The sequence below is a fragment of the Rhineura floridana genome, chromosome 5 (assembly GCF_030035675.1).
Source record: "Rhineura floridana isolate rRhiFlo1 chromosome 5, rRhiFlo1.hap2, whole genome shotgun sequence".
NCBI classification, from domain to species: Eukaryota; Metazoa; Chordata; class Lepidosauria; order Squamata; family Rhineuridae; genus Rhineura; species Rhineura floridana.
Window position 1 is genome coordinate 59,342,526 of NC_084484.1, and position 27,834 is coordinate 59,370,359.

The following is a 27,834-nucleotide window of genomic DNA, read 5'->3' on the forward strand; positions in this document are numbered from 1 at the left end:
GGTGCCCACAAGTGGAACACAGCCCAGAGTCCGAGGCCTCCTCTTATGGAGAAAATTCCTGCCTCAGCCGAAGACAATCACCTAATTAACATTTTCATCAAAGGAATGATGAAATGATGTTCCCACAGCACCTGGCGCCGTTCCTCTTGGTTTCTCATAACAAGCCGAAGGAGTTTTACGGCCTTGGCGGAACCAGGCCCCTCTTACTGATAGAGAGGTACCAAATTGCTGCAAGCTGATACAGCTGGGCTGTAAAATCACCAGGTCACCGAGATGGGAAAATATACAAAAAGTTTAACTGTTTGCTACAAGTGACCCAGGAAAATAATTAAGGGGATCAAGCTGGCATGACAACCGTGAGCTTTGCCGTGCATCCCTTTCTCTCTCCCAGTGTCTCCTGTACCCTTCAAATCATTGCTTTTACAGCCTGCTGTCTTTGGATCGGTAGTTAAGGTATCATCTCCATCCCCCAGAGGCTTTAGTTTAAAGCCCTCTTGATGAGTTTTGTCATACTTCTGCCCAAGAGATTCTTCCCAGTCCTCATGAGGTGCAGCCCATCTCTTGCCAACAGTCCCCCCTCCAAGAAGCTTAGACCATGGTCCCAGAATCCAAACCTCTCCTGTCGACACCATCTGCGTAACCAGTCGTTGACCTGCAGTATCTTCCTTTCCCTTTGTAGTCCTCTATACTTCACAGGAAGAATTGACGAGAAGACCACCTGCGCCCCCAAATCCTTGACCTTCCTACCCAGAGCCTCATAGTCCGAGGTGATCTGTTCCAAGGTGTTTCTGACCGTGTCATTTGTGCCCACATGGATGAGAAGAAAGGGGTACCTATCTTGTTTCCCAGTGAGCCTTGGCAGGTTGTCAGCGACGTCCCGGATGCGTGCCCCAGGGAGACAACAGACTTCCCGATTCATTTTGTCCGGCTGGCATACCGGTGCCTCTACCCCCCTGAGCAATGAGTCTCCAACCACCAGCACCCTCCTCTTTTTGCCGCAAGCGGTGGTTGCATCAACTTCTTTCTTATGGGGTGTGGAGTCTTCCATTGCAGTCAGTGTCTCTTGATGCAGGTGAGTTTGTTGAGGCTCTTCCGGGGTGCTGTCTGCCGAGAGACGCTGAAAGCCATTTGTTAGTTGCAGCAGTTTTGAATCCCTCCTGTTTTTCCTTGCCCTTAGAGTGACAGTCCTCCACGGGGATTTGTTGCTGTTGCAGTCCTGTTCTTCCTTGTCACTTTCTTCCAATGCTATTCTCTGAAAGCAAGAGTGTTTCTGAACAGGAGGTACTATGAATCAGCCATGTTATGGACCTTGTATATGTGCGAAATAAGAAATGGTTTGCTATTAGTATTTATTAAAACAGATATCTCAAATCATAAAATTATTGGTGTATTAGATTATTTGTATCCCACCTTTTAGGATAAAACATTATTCTACAAGACAGCTAACAGTTTAAAAATAATATCCAGAATTATATAATAAGAAACTGACAACTACTTAGATTCAGTAGTAAGAAAAAAACAGTACAAATAGCAAATTAAAAAATGCCAAGGGAGTCCCAAAGACACTGAAACTGCAGTGCCTTTACTGCAGTATCTGAAGAACATTCTCCCCCCACGACAGAGTTCCATTATCTTTACCACACCCATCATTCCTGACCATTAGCCATTTGGGTTGTCGCTGATGGGGAGATGTAGTTCAGCAACTTCTGGGAGGAAGGGCGGGATATAAATTTAATACTAAATAAATAAAATACAAAATACCACCGCTACTTTAGAACTTTTATAACAATTCCATCCACCTGCAGGGGTCTACAGCGATGAAATGTTTGCCTGATTCTCACTCTAATCTGTTCAAAATAACCATATTGAGAATTTAGTAAAGAAGCACTTTGGAATATGTGGTGCTGGTATGACCTGTGTGCTTATTTTGCATGTCCATAAAACTAAACTTAAACAACTAAACACCATTATAAAAACATTTATACTTTTAAAGAAGATGGTCAATTTAAGCCACAGGGTCCTCTGATGCAACTGAAGCACAGTTTACCATGGCTAGGTTGTTCCCACAGCGAAGCACTTACCTTGCTGACAAGTATGTCTGTTGCTTCAAAATGGCGCCCAAACATTTTAGGTGCCTCTCCCGGAATAGGTTCTATTTTCACACAGACTTCTTGGCCTTTTTTTGCAACATCCACTTGTTTGTGATTTATTTCAATACTTGTAACTATTCCAATATCAATGAACTGTAACAGAAGCATGGGAAATTTTAGAACACATACAGCTTTTTACTAAGAACCCAACTACATTTACAGAAACACAAAGCTATTAGGATTAGAGCAGGAAAAGTAAAGAAACTGTTTAGAATTTAGTTAAACTTGTAGCAGCAGGTTTCCAATGTAAAATCGTTAACAAACCAATAGGGCAATATTCTCTTGGTTCATCTATTGACATAATGTGAATGAGATGGTACAATGGAAGATTACAACGTGGACTCTTAAATTAGCATTCAACAGTATGGGACTTACAGCAATACTACCAAGACCATGATGGAGAAGCCCATACTAAAGCTCTTATCCACACCAGTATTAATCAATTTCCTAAGGATTTTTACTGGCAACGGGAGGCTCCTTCCCAGGCATCTTGAGTCAACTGGTGGCCTGGGAAGGAGAAGCACTGCCACACCTACCAGGCCTTGTTTCTGTGAGGATATATACCTATAATGCAGGTGTGGGGAACCTTTGGCCATCCAGATGTTACTGAACTACAACACCCATCATCCCTGGCCATGCTTGCTGGGATTGATGGGAGTTGCAGTTCATCAATATCTGGAGAGCCAAAGGTTTCCCATCCCTGCTATATCATAATGCAAGTTTAACAACACAGCTCAGATTCTCTAAGAGCTATGAGTATATCAAAGGCCTACATTTTACACTGATACATACAGGGTTTTTTCCAGTTATGTAGAAAATGCATGTTTAATTTATAAAATAATGAGTTAAAACAGAACAGGGTAACCTGTGGCCCTCCAGATGTTGGCCATACTGGCTGGGGATGGGAGCTGAAATTCAGCAACTTGTGGAAGGACAAATGTTTCCCACCACTGTTTTAAAAACAAACATTTTTAGCCAAGGATTAGGTTAGCCATATCATTAAGTTGGTATGCGAATTAACTCTACCATTAAGCATGCATTTAATTATTTCAGAAAGTATTTCTCTTGTCAAATTTAAGACAGCTGCCAGGCTAGATTAGATATAGGAGAAAGGCCAATATTCTGCTATCACACAGAAGTCATGACGAAGGAAAGATTCATTATCTAACCCAAGCTTCTAATCTAGTCCTGCTTTACTGCACAAATTTCCATTTGTTAGCTCCACTGTTAACACAGGAAGTTGTTATGCACTACAATTCCTCTTAGTAGGAATGGCGAATGTGTGGCCCTCCAGAGGTTGCCAGACTCATAATTGGCCATACTGGCTGAGGCTGATGGGAGTGGTTAGTCTAACAACATTTGGAGGGCCACAGGTCCCCATTCCTGCTCTGTAGTTATTAACCAAGACTTATCATTAAGAGGAGGCAGAATGATGAGAGCAGAGATGCTGACTCTCACCAGTACACAACCTGACATCTGTTAAGACTCCTTCTAAGGAAAGAAATACTCACATTTTTACTAGGTACACACAGGGGAGTTCCTTGTTTTACTTGACCTGCTTCCACAATGACTCCCATCACTATAGGATCTCGAGAATTAAAAATAAACTGAGGGAGTATTTTCATCTTACAAGGGAATACTGCTATATGCCTATGAGAGGAAAAATAATTGTTCATCAGAAAATCATTTGTAAACATGCACATTCAAACATCTATATTATTTTAGCTATGCCCAACTTTGAGTAACCTTTGCTAATAGAAACCCCCTCCCATAATGTTGCGTCCATTCAGTTCTCATCTCATAGAAAGTCCCCAGAACTACCAATTTGGAGTGAAGAGAAATGATTGTATCAATCTATCAACCATTTATGAAGCAGTAGCCACAATGCCCTGGGCTCATACTGGGAGGAAGGATGGGATATAAATCAAATAATAAAATAAATAATAAATAAACATACATGTAAAAATTTGGTAAGCTGCTCTTATTAGCCCATAAAGCATTCATTATACACGTTATATCACATCTGCCTCTGATGTGCACAAGAATCCTCCTTACCACTTGGCAGGATACTAAACTATCAGATAACTTTGTACAGCTGTATGGGTTACCAGTAATATTTTGCAATTTTACCATCCATTGTGCGTTGAATGACTATCTACAGCCACCCACTATGGTTAGCCATTCTACAAACCAACCACTGCTTATAAGTTCATATCTAATGAAGGAGATCCACATGACAGCAGGCTTCTACATATATACCATTTGCTGGATTAGGAAGTGCATCCAAATGCACATCTGAATACCAAATGCACATCTGAATAATGCTTATCTGTGATGTGCATTCTTGTTCTAGTACAACTAGACATGTGCAAGTATCTTTTTTAATGAACAGCTAGATCTGGATTGGGGCAAGTGATAAACAATAGTCTTGTGAGAATGTGGAAATTTGGTGCTACAGTCAAAACCTTAATTGATGAGACACAGCAGCCCATTGTAACAAGATCTCATTTGTCCCTTAAAAAATTAAGTGAACCCTGGCCAACAGAAAAAAATCTGACACAGCTTCATCACATGTGAAAAACTAAGGCATATAAATTACAAGGAGTGATTGGACAACTATAGCAGAGATTAAAAAGGCAATTCACCCTTAAGTACAGAAATGGTAGGTAAAGACAAATTGCCAAAAATGTTTCAAACTTATGGTCATCCCCTTAGATAAGAAAAAGAAATCTAGCAACTCTGAATACAATGAAGAAGTTGTCTTGCATTCATCAACTTGCGTGTTCTTTAAAAAGGGAAGATGCATCGCAATCCTCCTGTATAGGAATCTCATTAAATATTTTACTCTTAGAATCTTCTACATCTACATGGATCTGATGCACACATATTTGCCCTTCACACTAAACTATTTTTTCATGTGGTACAAGAACATACACCTCTGTTTAGAGATTACCTCTCGAGTAAGATATCTTTAAACATTTACTATTCCTCACATCTGAGGATGATCACAAGGCTGAAATGCATTTTGCGAGCAGTCTTCATCTATCATTTCTGTGTTTAGCATGTGTGTTGTAGGCAAACACCTTGCAGATCTTATTCATTTGTACTTATTAAAAATTTAATATTGGTCCATTTTAAAAGTGTGTGATGGAGACGGATAACATCTTTTTACCTTGATTTTTTAACATTTCTTTTTTCTGATTAGAAATTATTTTTCCCTTGTATTATAGATCCTAAGATGTACACTCAAGTGCTTATGTGATTGACAGACAGGGCTTCCCTGTATTATTATTATTAGCTAGCTACAGTTCTTTACAATGTGTCAAACGGCTCCTTTCAAGCACAAGCGGGTGTACAGACACAACTGCATAGCTCTTTGGACCCTGTCCTATATTGTTGGACACTGGCTTTAAAAAATGTAGCTCAGAGAAGGCCTTTAAACATTCTTCACAATCCCTTTTCATGATTTTGACATATATTTTGTAACAGAGCAAAAATCATAAGAATGCTACCTACTTGAATTCTTCCTGCTTCTGTTTTTTGTAGTCTTGCCTATATTTTGTGAAAGCATCAAATAAGTGATAAATAATTTCTGCACTAAAGATTCTAACTCCTAAACTATCAGCCATCTCTTGGGCATCTCGTTCAATCCTCACATCAAATGCCAAGATTACTGCATACCTAGAAGACAAAAATAAAGTTGTGTATTTGATCAAAATAAGGAAGAAGACAGGAACTTGATTATACAAATAGAAACAGTAACATATTTTTTTTAAGCTACATACTGAGGATCATGCTCCAACATAACTGATGCCTTCATAACATCTTTTTTATGGACAGGGCCTATATTAATCCCAGCATACTGTCAGGAGATAAAAAAACAGTCTGATTAATCAGTGTTTTCAGTTCAGTAGTATGTTTTCATCTAGGGCACCGCAATTTATGACAGTAAAGTGAAAAGCTGGGTACTTACTGGCACTTCTGATGTTTTAAGAAATTCAAGTAATGCCTCCAAAGAACCCAGAGTAGATGCCTGGACATAAACACCTTTCTCTTCTAACTTTATGGCATTCAGCGTTTGTTTCAATTCATGTACTAATTCATCCTTTTAATATAAAAAAATGTGTATTTTAGAGTTTTTGCTTATCTTGTCAAGTTTTACAATTCCTCTGAACAGTATCAGTGGAATCCCAATACATCAGCACAATATAACACTATGTACAATGGGGATTGCCAATCTGGTATCCACAAAGGCCTTCATTGGCCCCCCCAGACAGGGCTCCCATACTCTTGAGTTTTCTTTTTAAAAAAAAAAAAAAAATCTAGCCCTCCTATAAAGAAGGTTATGAAGCACAATGTCCAAGTACTTTCTAAGTGATTTCTGTGGAAGGAACTGGCCTGGCTGCTTTCGCCTGTCAGTGTTTTTAGCCAGTGAGTGAAGCCAGTGCTGCAAGTTGTTTGGACACCAGGCAATAGGAATCCCTAGTAACAGGAGTCCTAAAAAGCTTCTGTTTTCCCCTCCCCTTTTCTGTCCTTTTCTGCTTCTGTCTTATTTTCTAGTGGTCCTTGGAATCTCTGTAGTTTGCTCTTCCTTTTTTCCTAGCAACCAGGATGTATCTTTCAACTGAGATCAGGTACACCCAGAAGTTATTTTCTGCTGCCACACAATTTCATCATAAGGACTGTCAACAATCTTTGAAAGCAGATAATTTTAAATATACTCATTCTGTATAAAAATATCTTGGTCAATTCAATGTCACCTTCTCAAAGAAAATGAATTTATCTGAGCTTAGTTTCCAAACAGATTAAGCATGAATGCTTCAGCTCCAAACAAGCCTCTGCCCAATGGATAGTAAAAGGTGGTCCAATTCTACAGGGGCAAACTGCCTTTTAGATGTAGATAGGATTATACTTTATGTTGAGCCAGGCCACTGATCCATCTAGCTCAGGATTTCAGACGAGAGACATTCCCAGCCCCGACGGGAGATGCAAAGGATTGAACCCAAGACCTGCATGCAAAGCGGATACTCCACCACTCAAATACAGCCCTTCCTCTATGATAGGTAGCCCCTGGACCCCATTTCTGGTTATCCCTCATCAGTTGGCGTCCTCTGAGCAAAACACACTTGAAACAAGCTTAGATTGCCTGGGAGACAGTTGAATTTGCTTTGGATCATGAAGAGATGTTCGTCACTCCCTTGGTTGTGGACACAAAATATATAAAAGACTAGAAAGAACATCTTACTCAAGACAGTCCTATATTTGGTTAAATGTGTTTGCCTTACATGCAAAGTACTTGGCAATTACATGGAAAGGTGGAGCAGGATCCATGCTGTTCCTAAGATCAAATAAAAATGTCTTGCTAGGGCTTCTGGAAAACACCCAGACTAATTCTGGTGAGTCTCCAGGGAAACGGATATCCATAACCATCAAGAAGATCTCTCTTTGTGTTGTGTCGGTACAAGCTTGGTACACGGGTAATACAGCTCAAAGCATAGGTTAGGGAGTACACAACCACCAGCTCCTGAAGGGAAGGAACATCAATGGCCTTGAAAGACCATGCTGCAATATCTAAAACCTCTGTATTGATTTTAGTTTAACTGAATTCTTACACAATTGCAGAATACCGTCTGAGGTATAATTTTGTAACAGAAGTTTTTTAATCCTGCATGCAACTTGAATCATAATAGCTTACTGAGAAGGCACAGCAGCAGAGTTAATTCAAGCCAAGAATGAATGTAACTTACAGCAATCTACTTCTCAAAACACAGATATTACTGAAAATGCCTACACATTTAAAGCTAAAGCAGGCATAGAACTGTTACTGTATTATTTTATTCATTTTTATCATCTGAAACATACAATGGTGGTTTTTTCCAACCTGGGAATAAATATGTTCTGACTATTCCTCTTGAAAAATGTATAATTTGATGATGACATTTCAAGTAGCCTAGTAAGCGTCACTCACACTGATTTTCTGGCTACTGCCGTTCTGATGGAGATCATGTTTGCCTTACCTTAAGAACAGGAATTTCATCTTCTTTGCAGGCTACAAGCAGGGGTAAACCAGCCAATGTTTTCTCCAAGTCCTTTCCAAGAATCTTTACTCCTTGAGCAGCAATAACTTCTTTATGTTTTTCATACTGATTCTAAGGAGAGAAAAAGATGCATTTAAATGCCTACCAAATTATTTTTAGTAGATCTCTAAACACAGCAATTGTCTTTATTATTCCACCATACTAAAGTACAGCCAGGAATCCTTCACATTTTACTTCTGCCAGGCACATCATGAGACCATATATACAGAAACTTGGACAGTCACCCTAGAGCAGCCTTTCCCAACTAGTGAGCCACCAGATGTTGTTGGACCACAACTCCTATCAGCCTCAGCCAGCATTGCCAATGGGCAGGAAAGATGGGGATTGTAGCCCAACAACATCTGGTGGCCCACTAGTTGGGAAAGGCTGCCCTAGAGTAAATACCTGCTATCCACACAGACTAGTTTCAATTAATAACTGGTTAATGCATTCATTTCAAAGGCATTCAAATGGCAGTATCTGAAGGTACACCTACCACAACAAAAATATCCATTCATGTGTGCTTGTTTTTAGAATGTTTAATATGTTCATTAAAAAAAAGGTATCCAGCCATACCTGTTTAATTATTGTTGGCAGCAATCTATGTGGCTCGCAGCCATAGACATTACTGGCATACATAGAAGTTGTTTCAGATAGCTCTATATAAATGAGGGTGAAAGCTAATTAGCCTTGTAGTTAGAAAGTACAGTTTTTTAAAAAAGGAACCCAGAAAACTGACGGAATCTTAAAAGTCATAATGGATATTTAATTGGCCGCCTCTTCTCCAAATGCGGGCATATTTAACTCCCAAGGCAATGAGATGAGGAAGCTCAAGTTTGATTCCCACTTTACATCATCAAAACCCATAGTGATTTCACACTGCAAATTGGGGATTGCTGCCACATCAAAATGTAATGGAAAGTCCAGCTGTTCTACTGCACAAAAAAATCCCAAATTCTCCAGAGGTGGTGAACACACAACATGGTGGGTTACACCACTCACTCATCACCAGATACAAGCAACGCAGACTGGCCTTCCTCTACTGAACATTTCTTCCCCAGTCCGTTTCCTGTCTTGGTATGGAACAGATGTGCTTTCTTCACTCGCCACCTCTGTCCTCCTTTTATGCAGACTTGTGATCTCATTTATTTTAAGTTGTGAATGTTTTGTGGTGTTGGGGTCTTTGTCTTTGAATGTTTGGTGTGCGTGCTGAAACTTTTCCTGTCAGTTCTGAGTGTGTGGTAGCTCCATTATGCAATCCAACACTAAATTATAAAAGCACCCTAAAATGTCCATAACTGCATACATCATGAGCATGTAGCTAGGAAAACCAGCAAAAATAAGTGCCAAGAGGTGCTGGGGATGGCATAAAAGGAATACAACACTGCATGTAGATACGACTATTAAAGCAAAATGTATGGAGTGTGTTAGAACTATATGAATCCGTACAATATGTTAAAATGTGTATACATGCATGTACATTATATATGTATGTATCTCCAATCCATAAGCTCAAAAAAGCTAGCAGCTACATTACATCAGTTGCATATATTCTCAATTTGCACGTCTTATTCTGGGAATTTGCATCTGTTATTTTTTGCTAAGAGAAGTACAGTAGCAAATGGCATGAGTAAAAGTGGTGGTTAAACAAGTGGAGGCCATGAGACACCAACGCGCCATCTCCCAATACTACTGTCTTTCACAGTCAATGGTCCCAATACTGCAAATGGCAATTTGTGTGAAGAAATAATAGTTATTTTGTATTAATTGCCAGAAAGAGGGGGGGGAGATTTTGAGAGAGCATAATCTGCCAGCATTTCTGAAGAATAATGTTAGGCACATGCTTCCACATGCTGCTTGCTTACCTTCACTCGCAGTTCTTTCATAGGTGGAGGCAACAGGAGGCCTCTTATCTGTGTTACTATGGGACCTTCTACTCCAGGGACTATGATGGTATCTCCTTCTCTCAAGCGTCCATTAATCAAAATGACATCTATTGTAGTACCCATACCAGGAAGTGCTTTGACCTAAGAGACAGAAGACACACACACCATGGATCAGGTGAGCGACTTTTTTGCTCTCCAGGTCACAAGCAGTTGGGGGCCGCACACCACTGGCATAGTGATGGATGCTGGCTGGAGCTGACGGCGGACAAACCTGGGACGCACACACCTCTATCCTGCTCCCGAAAAATCACCCTTCAAATGTTAATTCAGCAGTTAACTCCCCCCCCCAAGTAATCCGCCCTTCCTCCTTAGATGACCGTCAGGCAGACTTTTTTAAAAAAAAATCTCCTTCAACCCCTCCCTCCCATCTCAGGCAGCCAACTTACACTGGCCTCTGTCCACTTGCTTCTTCAACCCCACTGAAGCGCTCTTCTCTCCCTGCTCTCTGTTTTCTCCCCAGCCAGACAAGAAAGGCTTTTGTAAGTATAGATTTAGTAAGATGCATGCTTGCAAAGTTCTCTTCATTCCCTGCTCAGGCAGGCAGGAGGCCAATTTGGTGGCAGAGGTGCAGCATGGGCACCATTCAAGACCTCTGAGGACCCCATATGTAGCCCACTTGTTAGCTAAGTGGTGTAATCAAAATATTTGGTAGACACGCATATCAAATTACCTCCATAACCTGGGCTCTCAGCTCTTCACAGTGTGCCAGTCTCTTACTTAACATGGTTTGTGTCAAGTCAACAAGAAGAGCTATTAGACTTCCCATGCCATCTCCAGTGTGAGCAGAAGTAGGAACCAGAGAAACAAATGTGCGGGGATCTTTATTTTCATAGAACAAGGCAGCATTCAGGCCCTAAAACCAAAAGGACACCGTTACTGAAAGGAGCAAAAGGCAAAAAGCCAGTCTGGTATAGTCAGTATAGAAAGGTGTGTTAGGAAATTGGTATAAATAAATTAAAATGGCAGAAAAACTGAATATATTAGCTGTCTAATATTCTCCAATTCAAAGTCACCGTTACACCAAAAATCATACTCCAATCTCAAATTTCAAAACACAGGCTAGAATATGGGGAAAAGTATAAACACCATCCATATATAAATACCCCAAACTCACTTCTAGAATATCTGTAACATGGTGCCACCTCTCTTCCTTTAAAACGCTTCTCAAAATACACCCATGAAATTCTTCCTTTACTCACCAATCATTTTCCCCAACCACCATCTAAGTACATACAAGTAGGGTTAAACAATCTCATTCTTCCCCATGCCATTTTGAGAGGTGAAGAGAACAAGTGAGAGGAGACCAAGGCTTCCTCCAAACCCAGGTACTATATGAGAAAGGGGATGAACCCTGCTTACTCCCTAGCCCCAAAGTGCAGCAGAAGTCTAGGATTTGTTTGGGCTCTATGCTTGCCAGCTCAAATGCCAAGTCATAACAAGCCTCCAGCTCTGAGCCAGAGTAGGGAGATAGAGGCATATTGTCTTGCCTCTGCTTTGGACAGAGGTTTTGAGTGTCCCTCTGGTGAAGGGGCAGAGAATATACCTCCACCTCCTGATCCAAACTGGAGACATAATGAAAAATAGAGGCTTGCCTCTGCACTCAGCGGGTGCAGAGGCAAACCCACATGCTTCTGCCTCTCATCTCCAGTATCAAGCTTGAAGCAAAATCTCTCTCCCCAGCTTAAGAGTTGGAGAAATGAGAAGATTTTTCCCTAGCCTCATGCCATGTTTCAGAGGCACCACAAAAGATCTGGCACGAGACCCTTCCCTTTTGGGGGGAGTGGGGGTTTTGGCAACATATTTTTGGTTGGCTAACAAGGTCAGCCAAACATCTGTCAGCCCCTGCGTGTAGTACATTTGCTCTTGTCTCCCTGCTACCAAAATGTTGATCGCGTGGGCCGGTGTAGTGTGCCTGCTTGGGGCATCTTTGTCCTTACATTGTGAAACCCATTGTGTACAGTACACAGATCACACTTTCAAAACTAGGCTCCTGCTGGGAGGAAGGGGCAAGACATAAATCAAATAAATAAATAAATAAAACTAACTTAAATATTATTATTAATTCAGCTGACCTGCTGTGCAAACTCCACTATAATAGCTTTTGCACGTTCCTCAAATTCATCCTTTGTGTTTTTTTTCTGCTTCTTCAATGTGGCAGCTACATCTGTATCAGGACTCTTTTTCCAGTCATATAACCTATCAATCTTGAAAAGACAGAATTACAAACATCTCTATGATTTAGTCGCTTTACTCAGTAGGAGCCATGTAAATAAACAGCAACTGTAAGGAATTTATAAGCAAATAAAAATTGTACACAGTATCTAGCACACTCATATCCTGGAGTATGCCAATCACCCCCATCAGAGAGCCATCTGCACTTAAAACACACAGACAGCTTCCTTGCATCTGCAGGATTCCCCATTCTTTTTCAATGAAGGAAACTGATCTTTTTAAGCAAAGGAATGCCTATGTAAATCAGATCCCGCCACTGAAGGTAACAGAAATGCCATTAAAGATGGAGAATCTTAATGAAACTCTCATGCCTGGAAGCAATTATGATCAGGGCAGTGAAGCGCTGGGTTTGTAGGCAACCTATTGCAAGATTTGAAGAGAAGTGCTCTCCCCAAAACACTATTGTCAATATTTTCACACAGCAAGACTTGTACCAGGCAATCTTCCACAGATAAATCTCAGTGCTTTTAACATTACTGGAACTAATGACAGACTTAGGAGCCTGTGCACTTCTTGTTCATCCAAAGCAGTTCCAAAGCACATCCAAAGCAGTTCTAAGCAAACAATCCTAAATGTATCGTTTTGAAAACCTGCTGAACTAACTTCACATATTTCCACGTAAATATACTTTAAAGTGGAGTGCCAGATTGCTACCTTCAAAAGGAACTAACATTGGGTTGTATCTAGAGAAATGTAAGCTAGGGCACTCTCATCTCTTCCTCCCTGTTCACCCCCATGCCCAAAAAGTCATTCATGGGTGTAAGGAGACTTTCTGGATTATGTGGAGAGCAGGGAGCAGAAAAGTCTCCTTGCACAAGCATCCTAACACACACACTTGTACTGATAAACCCAGCTTTGATCTTTCATACACAAATTGTATTTTATAATCAGAATTAACCATAAAATTACACATATTTTCTTGCAAAAAAACCTGAAGGCTATTGAGAATACTTTCTAATACAATGTGAACAGAACATTTCATAATTACAATACGGTAGGGCCCCACTCATATGGCGGGTTACGTTCTGGACCCCCGCTGAAAAGCAAAAACCGCTGAAAAGCAGAACTCATTGAATAGAATGGCGCGCAACGCCCAAAAACCGCCGTAAAAGCGGAGCAAGCGCCGTATGAGTGGGGCTTTAGTCTAATTGCGTCTAATTGAGACCACTGCATTAGCGAAGCGCCGTAAAGCGAAGCACCGTAAAGCAGGGCCCTACTGTATTATCATTTCACTTTCAAATACACATAACTATAGCTCCATTATAGTTAATTATCTGAATTCGTTCTGTCCGTTGAGTTTCTGTGAAGCTACCCTGCAAAAGTAATCCTCCAATTTACCTAAATTACCACACAGACTTTTATGAATACCATACTACACAGGTAAAATATTCAAGATATTATTATAAAGGGAAAATAAAACAGAGGGGGGGGGTTGGTCACAAAGACCATCATCTAACTTGCAAAAGGACTATTATGTGGTAGCATAGATTTGGTGGAAATGTCGTAACAGGAGTGAAGTGAGAATAAAAGTTCTTCCCTTTCTACAATTCAAGGTTACATTGCAAAGATTTCCTCTTAAACAAGAGTCACTTGATAGAAAGAGCACTTCCCACTGGATCTGTGCAAATATTTTAAAAGATACAGTTAAAAAAACACAAAAACCTAAAGGCAATTGGTAATGGCTAACAGTTATGATGCTTGAGTGCCAGTTGCTGGAGAACAGCAGCAGAAGGTGATTATCACATTCATGTCCTGCTTGTGGACTTCCTAGAAGCATCTAGTTGACCACTATAGGAAGTAAGTTGTTATACTAAACAGGCCTTAGGAGTGATCCAGCAGGGCTCTTCTTATGATCTTACGGCAGAATCAATAAAAGTGTGAAATGTCTTCTTACCTTGTTAAGTGCAACTATGAATGGACATTTTTTAGATTTCAGCAGGTTTATCGATTCAATTGTCTGAGGCTCCAAACCATGCATGATGTCAACGACAAGAATTGCAATATCACATAACGAGCTTCCTCGATTTCGAAGATTGCTGCATAAAGGTACAATCAATATATACAAGGGCAAAAGATGGTCAGAGAGACATGATTGATGGCTTTCCAAAGACAGGTAGCCTTTCTAAAGCAGATTCTGCCAAGAAAAAGGGCTGGTTTTTTGGCAAAGCTATTAGAAACAAAAATGTAAGACACACAGAACATTATCTAACACGCATATGACTAATTTCTGCTTATGTTTTTATGGATTGTATGGTAAACTCCAGATATAAGTAGTACAAAGTTACCTGAAAGATTCGTGTCCTGGAGTATCAATTATCAGCATTCCTGGAATCTTGACAGTCTCTCTATCAAACTAACATTGCAGAATATTAGCTATCTTGACACTTTAGCAAACTAAGCATTTTATAACATTGTATATCCTCAGCAATAATTTATTTCAAACTTTAACCATGGTCTCTTACAAAAGTAAATAATCATTGCATTAAAATTTGCATCACTATAATTTCACTAAGATTTCACTAACTTGATGCAGCTCTTTTCAATCAGAGGTTATCAGCCTTTGGTGCAAGGTGCTTCAGTGGAAATATCATAGGAGGGCAAGGCCTTATCCCCCATTTGACTTCAGTGGGGCTTTCAAGTTGCGATCATAGCACAATATACAAGCACAGGAAGAAAGAGCATATTTGTTGTCCACTGACTTCCTGAAAAGCCTGTGGATGTGAGAAGTCCCCACAAATATAGAAGACAACTCCAGCTTACTAAAAGGATTTGATTCTCCATGAGCATCAAAAGAGCCAACCCTGAATCTCAGCTTTAATGCACTGATATGCAAGTGTGGATATTTCAAACCAATAAAAATATTTGTAAAAATTGGCTCCATTCTAAATACAGGGCAAATTATTATTACTTAAATTTTTGTGCCACTTTTCCATATAAATGCTTAAAGTGGTTCACAACAGAACAAAAATATAAATCACCACATCAATAACAATCAATTACTAAATCATTTCAAAACATAACAATCTAACAAATAAATGTCAAATGAATACAAGTGCAAACTGTGCTCTCTGAGGAATAGAGGGTAGGTTACTAAAATAGTTCATTTTCAAAGCACATAAACTGAGTCTGGAGGAAGATCTTACTTACAGTCTTCACCATCTTGGCTTGTTCATTAATGGCTTCAAGGGGGACATTAGTCGCCCCAATCTGCTGAGTGATGCCACCTGCTTCACTGTCTTGTACGTGAGTATGACGGAGCTGCATGAAACAAAAAGCAGAATTACTGGTTGGGAGCAAGAATGATGACCTTGAGCAGATGATTACACATCGGGTTTCCATTACATAATTGTAAAACAGCTCCCAGCTACTGCAAGCATTCAGTTTAAGCAGAAGCAGGCAACTAACTTGTTAGCTTACTAGTAGAGAAAGCTTACAATTTTGTGAAACACACCAGCGCCTTACCTTATCTAGGATTTTAGTCTTCCCTGTATCTACATGTCCAAGTACACAGATAACAGGTGCTCGGAGCTTCTCAATATTTATATTTTTATTGTTTTCAGTACGGCGTTTCTAGAATTAAAAATAGACAATGTACACTAAAGAAAATATGAAGGCTGTTAAACAGGAGACTAACTCAGTTTTGAGTGTTCAAAATTATATTGAACAACAGTATTGAAGAGTCCTTGCCCCCTTCTTATCCCATCACTCTAGAGCAGGCTTCACCAAACTTGTGCTCTCCAGATGTTTTGGACTACAACTCCCATAAGCCCTAGACAGCACACCCCCAGTTGAAGGCTGCTCTAGAGGTCACTGGGAAAACTGGAAGTTATTCTAGGTTTACAACCAGGACTAAAACCTACCCTAGAGCATGCCATATATAAGTAGCTGTCACCACCTATTCAGTGAGCAGTAGGGACCTTAATACCAGGAACAGGTGCTTCAGTTAAGAGATCTAAATGGGGGTTGAAGTTATAAGTCTGGAGTTATAATTTCTAACCATGCAACTGTCTTCTGCAAAGGAATAATGTACTCTTAGTAAATTAAGCAAAAAGATAAAGGTATTAATGTGGATACTGCCTAGTTAGAATCCCTCTCCCAGAGAGAAGAAGTATGTTTACTGAACTAAGGCTGCAATCCAATTCACACTTACCTGGGAGTAAGTCCCACTGAACCCAATGGAATTTACTTCTGAGTAGACATATACTGGATTGCAGCCTAAGTTAAATAATAAACCTAATACAATTACTTGTTCCTAGTTGGCACATTAAGCAAACACTTATAGTTTACTTGGTTACAGAAGATTTATAGCAAAAGACAGTAATCCTAGTTTGAAACCCAGAATCCTTATGATCACAGGGGAAAAACATGGAAATCTGCTGTTTCCAACTCAGCCTTGGTTTGCATACTTATTGGAAACCTAGTTTTATTTTACAGATGGTGTACACAACTGGGTCTTTTGACACTGTCTAGAGTTGTTAGAAACAAATTCCATGAGCAGGTAGCATCTACATATAACCTGTCCCATAGGAAGTGAAGCAAACTCTAGTCAATCCAGGCACAGACCTAAGAAGGATTGCATCTTGGATAACTGAATGCAGTGGATTTCTAAAGCTAAATGATGAGCAGGTGAGTGTAATTTATTCAGACTAGAGGTCTACTCTTGAAACTCATCAAAGCTACAAAGTTCCGCAATTCAACCATTTCCTTTCTGCAGTCAACTTTCCCTTTCAACTAACAATTTGCATAAGATTTCTTATCGTCACCAAAGCAGCAGAGGTATTGAAAAGGCTCCAAGTGAGCACTGAAATCAACCAAGAAATGTTTATAGATAAAAGTAAAAAGGAGACATCTAATTTTATTTAGACAATCCATAAACCATTTGAGAAAAATTATGACCAGATACCTCAATTCGCCGTTTAGCTTTATCATAACAACGTTCTTCCTTAGTACGATCTTCATCTGAATCATATTCTGAATCAGAGCTTAGTTCTTTATTTAGCCTTTTCTCCACAGATGGTTTTCCAGCAGCTTGAGGCTCCACTTCTCTTTCATCTGAAGTCTTCTCATCTTCACCTTCACTTCCCTCACTTTCTCCATCCTCATACTCTTCACTCTCCTCTTCCTCCTCCTCCTCCTCCTCTCCATCGTCATCTGCATCATTTTGTTCCTTGACTTCAATATGGACAGTTTTTCTCTCTGACAAGAGTTGAATCAAAAGCTAAATAATACTTAACAGGGTTCTAATCTTAAACAACTCTCTGTGTAACAGCTGCACATATTCCAACATGACGCAGGCATAGGTACAGAATTGCAGTCTTATTTCCCCTGACCAAGCACATTAACAAAAGGGACAGTGCTCCAAAAAGCCAAGATATGGTGTACCCCATTGTTTACATATTTATATTGTAGAATTTCTTGTTTACAATGGAAATAACATAAGCATTTCATCCAACACGTCCCAGAAGTCCTTCTCATCCACATTTTGCTAAGAAATGTTCGTTTAAATTAACAAGGACAGTTGGTTTCAATCACCTTGTATCATTGCACCATCAATGATAATGTGTGTGGGGCACTGAATGCTACAGGGACAACAAATGCAAAACCAAGAACCAAGTGGCACACAGAGCAGTTTTAAGTATTTAGTCAAGCTGAAGTATGATTCTATTCACAATGTGCAATGTTTGCTCACTCAGTTTTTAACACTATGAAAGCAAGCCAGTGCTTTAACAAAAAGAAGCAGACGTTGCAGACCAATGTGGTGTTTGATTCCTTTTTCAAAAGACACTTACCCTTCTCTCTCTCTTCATCGCTGACCATGGCTTCCCAATCATCTAACCCTGTATCTTCAGGTTCATCCTCCTCCTTTTCTTCTGAAACTAAACCACAGTAGGGTCTCTATATGTACAATTTTACTTTTTAAGATAACCTATCGCTATGCTTACAGAGGAGGCAGGGGGCTAGGCAGTAAACTGGATCAGCCATGCTTGTTACTGACAATATAAAATTTGAGTAGCCTCAAAGTTGACTCCCAAAGCTGTTTTAATTGCCTCACATTAGGCTAAGGAAAATGAAATAAGTGCTTTGTAGAGGGCTGGTTCTATGCTTCAGATAAAGCAACATGGAGTGCTTAATTTATTACTAACCTGGCTCTGCTGGAAGAGTAATCGCCTCTTTTACTGATGTTACTGGTTCTACAGCTTCTTCAGTTGGGGAAGTCAATTCCATAATTTCTAAAATTGCAGTAGAAAATTAATATCTGCTGAAGTATTTAAAAAGGGAGGCCAACAACAAAAGAACATTTACATTATGATACATTTTAAATATATTTTATTTGCCAATAACAAAGCTACTGCAACCGTATGTACATTAATGTTCCTACAAAATTCAGCTCTCTCCTGATAGAAATATATTTCAGTCAAAGAACTCTGGACTCTTACTATCATAACATTCCTTCCAGTCTTCAGCGTATACAATACTGACCAGAAAAAGAACAAATCACTATTTCATTACATGAAGTCTTCCAGAATTCAGATCATAAAGTCAGGGTTCTCAATACCAAATTTTTTTAAAAGCCAATCAAGAATTCCATTGATGTCTAAACATACAATCTCACAGATACACAAGAATACAAATTTTCTCTATAAAAATGTACAGGAGGAGATGCCTCAAAGCATAATAGATAGGAAAGGGTGGTATTATGTTTGACTTTATTTCAGTGAAGTGTTTCCTAATCTTAATTTGTATTTTTGAAACATCTGCAGAAACAAGATCCTTACCTTCTTTGTTTTCCTGCTGTTGTTGTTGCTTCTTTTTCTTTTTGTCTTCATATATTGGCCTTTTCTTTGGCACAGAATCTTTGGATGGCACCTCAACACCTGCCAAGTAGAACAAAGACATTCAATATAGCACTGAAATGCAACACATTTCAAGGCCAGTGACTGAATTTGCAATTAATGAGACAGGATACGGTTTAAACTTGAGAATTAAACATCTGGATCCTTGGCACTAAATTGAGTTATGTTTGTAGTGGGTAGAAATGTTATCTCTGGGTAATGTGCAAGATGACTCCTACTCTATGTCAGTACCACTACAGAATGAAGAACCTCCGGAAAAAAATCAATGCAAACACAACTAAATAATTCTGACTTCAAACCCTACATGGCTTTCGTACACCATCTATTCTGCAAGGGCACTAAAGACAAATCAAATAATACCACTGATAAAAAGAACCCAGTTTTTTCTGTAATTCGCTTCCATTCAAGGGCTTTAGGGACTTTTTACATGAATCATTTAATTTGCTAGTTTTTAAAAATAATAGTACTTAAGGTAGATGCATTTATAGACATTTCCGTCATATGTGATTTACAGATGTGCAGACCGAGTCTAAGCATGTTTACTAAAAAGAAAGTCCCTGTTAGTCTAATAGAAGTTTACTTGCAAGGCTGCATAGACTGCAGTGTTAGGCAGCTAGTATTTTTTATTATATCTGTAACAGCAAAAACAGGACAGGTGTACAGGACCATCTAACACTGGGTGGTTGTGGGGAAGGGTTATGTCTATATAAGAACTACTAGTAGTCTTTCATCTCTCCAACTGCTGAAAGTAAATTTAGATAAGAGATAATTGCTCAACTTGTCCTCACCTTCCAAAAACTGGCAAAGTATTTTACAGCATTTTAGTCTAAGTAATAAATACAAGAAAGTGTTAGCGTACAAAGCAATCCTTACCCTGAGCTTGTAGTAGTTTAAGAGTAGCCTCTGCTCTGGCTCTAGCTTCTCGTTGAGATTTAGTTAAAAGCTTTCCCTCCTTCTTCAAACGCTCTTTCCTCTCTTTTTCTTTTTGTTTCTTCCTTTCCTTTCTTTCTTGTTCCAAGCGTTCCTACCAAAAGAAAATTCCTATACAACTGCTTTCCAGCACACAAAGTTAGATTTTGACATGCAATAGCCATTCCTTGGTGGTATATTTCCCTTTAATATGACTGCAATCCTGTGCACACTTACTTGGGAGTAAGTCCCACTCAACTCAGTAGGATTTATTTCCAAGATTGGACTGCAAATGCACTAACAAAAAAGGTCACTCTTAACACAGAATCGCAGAGTTGGAAGGCGCCGATAAGGCCATCATGTCCAACCCGCTGCTGAAAGCAAAAATCGAACTTCAATCATACCTGACAGGTACCTGTCTAGCTACCTCTTGACTGCCGCCAGTGTTGGAGAGCCCACCACCTCCCTAGGTAATTGTACCCATAACTTACTGGTCTCCAATGCAGCTCACAAGAAGTTATTGGGAGCAAGTAAGTGGGATGTTTATAACAATTCTGAGTACATATACAACACAATCTCCTTTCAAAGTCAAAAACATACAGAAGTGCACCTCTGTCATGCTCTCCTCATCCTATATGAATATATGCAGTACCTCCTCTTTGCGCTTGGCTTCCAGCTCCTCCAGTCGTCTGATACGCTCCTCTTCCTCCCTCTTCGCCCTTTCCTCCTCCTCTTTCAGCTTAGCCAAAGCTTCTTGCATTGCTTTAACTGTGGCTTTGCTTGGACCTTTTTTCTTCTCTTTTTCTTCTTTCTCTCCTTTCTTTTTCTTTTTATCTTTTTCTTTCTTCTTTTTCTCTCCTTCATTATCATCGCCTAAGTGAGAAAGTCAGTTATCCATTTCCAAAATTTAAAAATAGGGAACACTAAAGACAAAATTGACAACATTTAGGGGCCTCCTTGAGGATCACGGAAGGGCTTGGGCATGCACACTAGGCGCTCAGGGTGCCTCCTGACTCTCATTATATTGTGGTAAGGAATCAAGTGGAAATGTGGGTTTGCACAATTAAAATGGATTAAAGCCCTCTGTTGCCCTAGTGCAACAAATCCATGTTAAAAAAGAAACTGACAGGCAAATGCTCTGAAAAGCATTTGGGATGAACAAACGATTAGCAGGAGGACATGTAAACATGCCACACACAAATCAGGATGAATACAGGATGAATGCTCATTTATAACTATCCCGTAAATAAATCAGAATGAATGCTGACTTCCGGGAAGGGTGACTGCTTTTGAGACGGGCTCCTGCCTCAAAAGAAGCTTATTCAGATATATCAGTCAGATTTTTTTTTTTTTTTTGACTGATTAAACTTCTCCCGGGTAGGGAGAAACGAAGAGATTAACCTCAAAGCCTATTTTTGTTGGGACGACCAGATCTCATTAATTTATGGGACGAGGTCCAGCCGACGAAGGTGGGACGGATTTTCAACAACAAGCTCTATCTGATAAAGCGAACGTTCATCTTATCTTCTAAGAGAGAACGCACTAACAGGCAAGCACCCTTCTTTCTATATTTTTCTTTTACTTGACTTAAATTGTTGCTGTTTAAAAGAGATTTGCCAGATTGATCGGTTTTTGACATCTCACTGGGGAGCCATAACTTCTCTCTGCTACTCACTAATTAATAGCTTATCTCTGTTTTTGTTGCAAAAAGCTGTCCTGGATTTGCATTCTAAAGATATACACAGAAGAGGGATTTCTATTCCAGATTTTTATTTTGAAGAATATTATATTGTCTGAGACTACTCTCTTTTTGGTCTATTTTATTTTGACGAATCTGTTTCCTGACGACCGCCATTAATTGTTTCGATCCTGGGAACTACATTTTGTTTACTTAAGCATGGAGAGATAAGGCTGTCTGCTCTGTTTATACTGTGATGTCACCAAGTTTGGAGTATTAACCCAATTGTTGCTGAAATAAGAAGTGGTTTTCCTATATTTTTCTTTTAAAATGGCAATTAAGAAAGTGGCTGAGAATCTGGAAATAACTATGTTTCAGAAAATAATGGATGAGATTGAGATAACGAAACAAAACCTGCGACAGGGTTGTAAGGAGCTGAAAATTGAATTGAGTAAAATGAAGCAGGAGATTAAAGATATAGGGGTCCCTGTGAGAGAGGTGACCCTGGAAGGGGTCCCTGTGAGAGAGGAGACCCCGGAGATTGGAACAAACGTGGAACAGGAAAAAGATTTGGAGTCTATGGACTTTAGAAACAAAATCTATTGTTTGGAGACACAGGAGATTAAAGACATAGGGGTCCTTGTGAGAGAGGAGACCCTGGAGACTGGAACAGGGGTCCCTGTGAGAGAGGAGACCCTGGAGACTGGAACAGGGGTCCCTGTGAGAGAGGAGATCCCGGAGATTGGAACAAACGTGGAACAGGAACAAGATTTGGAGTCTATGGACTTTAGAAATAAAATCTATTGTTTGGAACTCAATGTTATCTCTGAAGAAATTAATGAAGATTCTAGAGATAAAGTTATCAATGGCATGGATAATCTTCTGGACTGGAATGATGTGATGGAGCCCAATATAGAGAAAATCTATGGAATTAACTGCAGCCATGTGACAATGGAAAAACTTTCAAGAGATGACCCAGTGTATTTTGAAAAAAAGAACAGAGATATGATTTTACAGCAGTATTTCAGCAACCTATTCAGAATGGATGGCAAGAAAATATTTGGGATAGAGGTAATTCCCATCAGACTCTTACTATATGACTATGGCTTTGACAGCAAGATTATTATGGAATACTGATAATGGAAGATTGGATACTGAAATTATTGGACTTAACAAGACTACTGAAGATGGAAGATGGAAAATGGAACTAATAGGGATAATAGAACAATGGCTACTGAAATTATTGAACCTAACAGATTCTGATGTGATGGATTAATTGAAATGTTTATTTTGACTATGGTTATGACAATAAGATTATCATAATTAGTAATGAGATGGATTAATCGATATGCTTATCTGGAAAAAAAATTGATAGATATATTTCTTAAAGAATTGAAACCTCTCTTTGACTTTTTGTGGAAAGAATAAAGTAATGTTTATGAGATTTGATGATTAAGTAAGATAACTACTGGAGGAAAGTGATTTTATAATATGACTTAAGAGACAGGATTGTTATATATTATAGACTTATAACTGATTTGATCTTTGACAAATGGGAAGTCAATATTTTACTCTTTATTTGTTATTTTTGTTTTTTTTTTCTTTTTTTCTTTTTGTTTAACTATTTTTGATTTTGTTTTTTGTCTTCGAATGTTTTATGATTTCGTCTTGTATGTTTTATGAAAATCTGAATAAAAATTATTGAAAAAAAAAAAAAATAAATCAGAATGAATGCTCAATAAAGACCAGACATAAAGTCTAACCACAGCATATGCTTTGTGCAAACAAATTAGGATGAATCTGGAGGAGCCCTCAATGTTTTCTCTCCCCCATTAGCAGTATCTCACACTATGTCCATGGCAGCTTCTGAAATTCCCAAGTACTAGGGACAATTTGATTTTCAACAAAAGGGACTTCTGAATAAGGTCTCACTGAGAAGCCCTACTGTGTGTCAAGAAAATCAGGACAGCAAATCAGGTAGCGTAGTCAGGGCAGCAATACGGCTGACTACTAGATATCTCCAAATAAAACCAGAAATGAATTTTTTTACTACAAGGCAGCTTTTTTTTGGAATAGATCACCAATTGGTGAAGAAGGTTAACAAGAACGGCTCCAAGCTACTAGTGGCTCAAGTGATACTAGCATGCATCAAGCTACATTCTGAAACTTGCCATAAGTCCAATAGCACCAGAGCCAATTGTACTGCTTCACATAAAAGTAATTCCCTCAGGAACCCAATGACTGGCAATTTTTATCTTTGTTTTTTAATCATCACCATAAATCAGTGGAATCCACTTTCAGGTGTATAATCAAGTGTGAAAAAGGGTTGATGGCTGAATGACAGAAAAGTTAATTAGTGTCATATTGCAATAGCTTGCTGCATGTTAAAAATCAGCCAAGAAGAAAGCCCCCTTAACATTGCTAATATCCTTATTTTGAGAGCACAGGAACATCTTTTCTTGACTTGCCAGTTCTGAGAAACCAGGTACCTATACACTTTCACACCAATTTGTTTCTCACATTGTCTCCCAAATATGACTAACCTTCTGCTACTACTGAAGTTTCTCCTTTTTCTACAGTGGTAGATGCTGGCACTGATTCTGAAGTGGTTTCTTTTTCAGCCTTCTTTAAAACCTCCTTCTGCTTTCCATGTTCTTTATTGGCTTCCAGATCTTCTTTTTCCTTCTGTTTCCTCAGTTTGGCCTTTTCCTCTTCACGCTTCTTTCTCTCTCGTTCTTTTTTCTCTGCTTTCTTCTGAGCCACTGTTTTTATTTTGAATGAAGAGTCCACCTCTTCATCACCACTTTCAGCCTCAGCCACTGGTTTTGCCTTCTGGTTTTTCTTCTGTCCTTTTTTGGACTCTGAGCCTTCATCCAATTCATCACCACTCTCGCCAGATGACCCTGCTTGTGTACGCTCTTTGCTTTTCCTAGCAACAACAGCTTCATCTTCTTCGGAAAGCTCCTGCTTCCTATTTGGTTTTGGGGCTTTTCCTTTCTTTTTCTTAAGCAATATATCAAAGTCATCGTCGTCGTCATCACTGCCAGAGGGAGCTTCCTTAGGGGGCTTGGGAGCCTTTTTAGACTTTTTATCTTTATCCTCCATTTCTTCACTATCCTCCTCCTCCAAGATGGACTTTCTGTTCTTTCCTTTCTTTTTCTTATCTTGTTTTGAAAAGCTGAATTCTTCATTGTCATTCTCTGACTGGTAAATCAAAAAGGGTCTTTAAAAGTTAACACATTATTGATGAAAAATAAACATATTGCAATTGAAAATATTACAGAATCAGCAATTCTGTCAATGAAGGCTAAACTACAAAAAAAAAACACTTGAGAAACATCTCCAGATATTAGGCAACAAAAATCTGTGTGTACAGTGCTTTCAATGGTATCATCCCTGTCTGCAGTTAACTGCACAACCTTGTAATTTTTTTTTTAAAAAGGTGGATAGTCCACCAATGCAGCCCTTATTGTAAAATCTGCTTTTCACTGGAATGTTGGTATGAACATATATAATTTGTGTGTTTGTGGGAAGGAGCCTGCGCAATCACAGATCATTTTCCACAAGTGAAAATATTTTTTGGATTGCACCAAATGAGTCTTTCTCCCCACACTCAAAGGATTTCACAATCTGCTTTCAACTATCATGAAACACTCTGAATAGTTTTTTTTCTCAATACATTTACCTTTATTGAAGCTGGTTCTCTCTCAACTTTCCCTCCTTGAGTCTCCAGAGATAGCTCTTCTAATTCTTTCAAAATATCTTCTTCACTACAATAAGAACAATTGCACATGTTTCAAGTATTGCTGATTTACAAATAAACAAGGGTCAATAACTGAATGATTCCAATGCCTAGAGATGTGCTGTTTAGGTTTTTGATTACCATTCTCCCCTTTTAATCTTCTTGTAACCACTCAGAGTTTTTGAGCAGGTTGTCTCTACTCCAATGCATTTCACATAAGGCAGATGCGGGAGATCATAGAATCATAGAGTTGGAAGGGGCCTACAAGGCCATCGAGTCCAACCCCCTGCTTACTGCAGGAACGAAAATTAAAGCATACCCGACAAGTGGCTGTCCAGCTGCCTCTTGAAGGCCTCTAGTGTTGGAGAGCCCACCACCTTCCTAGGTAGCTAGATGACTGGGTCAACTTATCAGTAGGCTACAGATAAGAATGGAAAGTTTGTCCTCCTGGTGGCAAACAGACAAATCCAGGCTGTGGCTGGATTGCACATGCATGTATCAGTAGCCTGCTGCCATATAAGTGTTTAATGTTTTAAAGTGTTTTTACTGTTTTTGTTTGCTGCCCTGGGCTCCTGCTGGAAGGAAGGGCGGGGTATAAATAAATAAATAAATGTTTCCCTAACTGGAGAAAGAGCATCATCACTGAAAGTGTCAATAACAAGCTTGGGGATGGGAGGGCAGTCCCCACCCCCCCCTGACTTCTCTAACTATAGCTAACAATATTTCTGGAGGGAGCTTTTCAGCTTCAGGAATAAATACCTGAAAAGCATATTTGTCTATGTGGTCCTTCACTTAGCTAGGGATATGCACACAGAAGCTTGCTTCCATGCACCTTTAGCCTTTGTTGGATTAAGGCTACAATACACAGGTCTTGCACACTTACTCATATTCTTGTTTCTTCTTTTCCTTTTTCTTCTTGGCTTTAGACTTCTGAGGCTCTTGTTCTCTGGCAGCACCTGCACCCTCTATTTCAGCAGCAAGAGCATCAAGGTCAATATCATCCTTGGCGCTAGAGTTTTTTTAAAAAAACAGTAGCTTTCATTGAAAAGATAAAAACAAGCCATTCAAGAAAAAATGAAGTATGTTTGATATTGAACCTCTAGTTTTATATTTTCTTCAGCTATAAAGCATTTAAGATAAATATTTGTTTCTGTGAGGAATATTGTTTCATTTTTTTCCAGATACCACAGGTATTATTTTAGAAGGCTAGATCTAAGAGACAAATTCCAAGCAGCACTCATAAATATATTGGGTAGTATCCAGCACTGTCCCTCTGCTGAATGGAAGAATTAGTCAGCAGAATGGGAAAGGGAAACAATTTTTGTCAAATCCTCCTCTCCCTATGTAGACCCCTATGCCTCCCCAAAAAATATGCTTTGGATGGTTGCAGGACACATTGGGTACTACCCAATATTTTTAGTATTGAAACACATTACTGCAGTTTCAGGATTCAAGTAATTTCAATTTTAGTACTTCTTTACAAACTTCTCAAACCCAAGATACATAACTATGTACATTTGAACAAAGAGAGCTTTGTATAGGACAGCAGAAGGGAATCCCCAGCATGCAGGCCTAATTAAGCCCACCAGCCCTCCCCAATTGGTCTACAAGAATCTTTCAGCCAAGCCCATCTACTCTATACCCAACATCAGGTGCAGGGCAGGTAAAAACATACCTTGGCCAAAAGGGGGATTACAGCTGCCTGCAAAACCCCTGCACAGCACTTTGCAAACTCTGACAATCAGATGACTTGATGCGGGATATTGGGGTTCTTGGACTGGAGGTCCTTGAAGAAATTGAAGACAGGCTTGCATTGAAAAGGTAGACCTTTATTCAATACAAGCGCACATAGGGTCAGTACCCCCAGAATTCCTGGTGAGGACTGCAGTGTGGCACTGTCTGCATGGATGTTTTATACAGTTCTGGGACAAAGGCATTAACATACACCAATCAGAAAGCTACACATCAGTATTACATAGCTGTTATACTGTATACATTAATTTCTAGCTCAATCGGATAATATTAGGTAATTCCAATATCTAGTTACAAGAACATGTGTACAGGTCACCATTCATCATAAGCAAGTCTCTTGTTTGTACCTTTGTTCTGTCTACTTGACTAATGTTACTACTATTCTGCTGTCCCCATTGATTGATGTTTTGGGGCCTAATACTCCCAAACAGGACCTTATAATATTGAAATTGCTTTACCATGCATACCCAGCCCATAATGTTACCATTGCTCCT

The 27,834-nt window shown here is 39.3% G+C and overlaps 1 protein-coding gene across 1 annotated transcript in view; it reads right to left on the reverse strand.

Annotated features, from left to right (window-relative positions):
- The window catches only part of EIF5B (eukaryotic translation initiation factor 5B), a 41,639-nt gene that overhangs the window by 6,121 nt on the left and 7,684 nt on the right, over positions 1 to 27,834 (reverse strand). Inside the window, exons 2-23 of the mRNA XM_061626869.1 lie at positions 26,472 to 26,597; positions 25,532 to 25,616; positions 24,390 to 25,050; positions 20,821 to 21,041; positions 20,133 to 20,283; positions 19,182 to 19,280; positions 18,549 to 18,635; positions 18,195 to 18,281; positions 17,309 to 17,601; positions 15,868 to 15,975; positions 15,553 to 15,663; positions 14,691 to 14,758; positions 14,300 to 14,441; positions 12,246 to 12,377; positions 10,844 to 11,026; positions 10,093 to 10,254; positions 8,168 to 8,299; positions 6,124 to 6,255; positions 5,936 to 6,012; positions 5,667 to 5,831; positions 3,662 to 3,800; positions 2,082 to 2,243 (exon numbers count right to left, since the gene is read on the reverse strand). Coding sequence (XP_061482853.1) covers positions 2,082 to 2,243; positions 3,662 to 3,800; positions 5,667 to 5,831; positions 5,936 to 6,012; positions 6,124 to 6,255; positions 8,168 to 8,299; positions 10,093 to 10,254; positions 10,844 to 11,026; positions 12,246 to 12,377; positions 14,300 to 14,441; positions 14,691 to 14,758; positions 15,553 to 15,663; positions 15,868 to 15,975; positions 17,309 to 17,601; positions 18,195 to 18,281; positions 18,549 to 18,635; positions 19,182 to 19,280; positions 20,133 to 20,283; positions 20,821 to 21,041; positions 24,390 to 25,050; positions 25,532 to 25,616; positions 26,472 to 26,597 — 3,523 coding nt within the window. The remainder of the gene's footprint in view (positions 1 to 2,081; positions 2,244 to 3,661; positions 3,801 to 5,666; positions 5,832 to 5,935; positions 6,013 to 6,123; positions 6,256 to 8,167; positions 8,300 to 10,092; positions 10,255 to 10,843; positions 11,027 to 12,245; positions 12,378 to 14,299; positions 14,442 to 14,690; positions 14,759 to 15,552; positions 15,664 to 15,867; positions 15,976 to 17,308; positions 17,602 to 18,194; positions 18,282 to 18,548; positions 18,636 to 19,181; positions 19,281 to 20,132; positions 20,284 to 20,820; positions 21,042 to 24,389; positions 25,051 to 25,531; positions 25,617 to 26,471; positions 26,598 to 27,834) is intronic.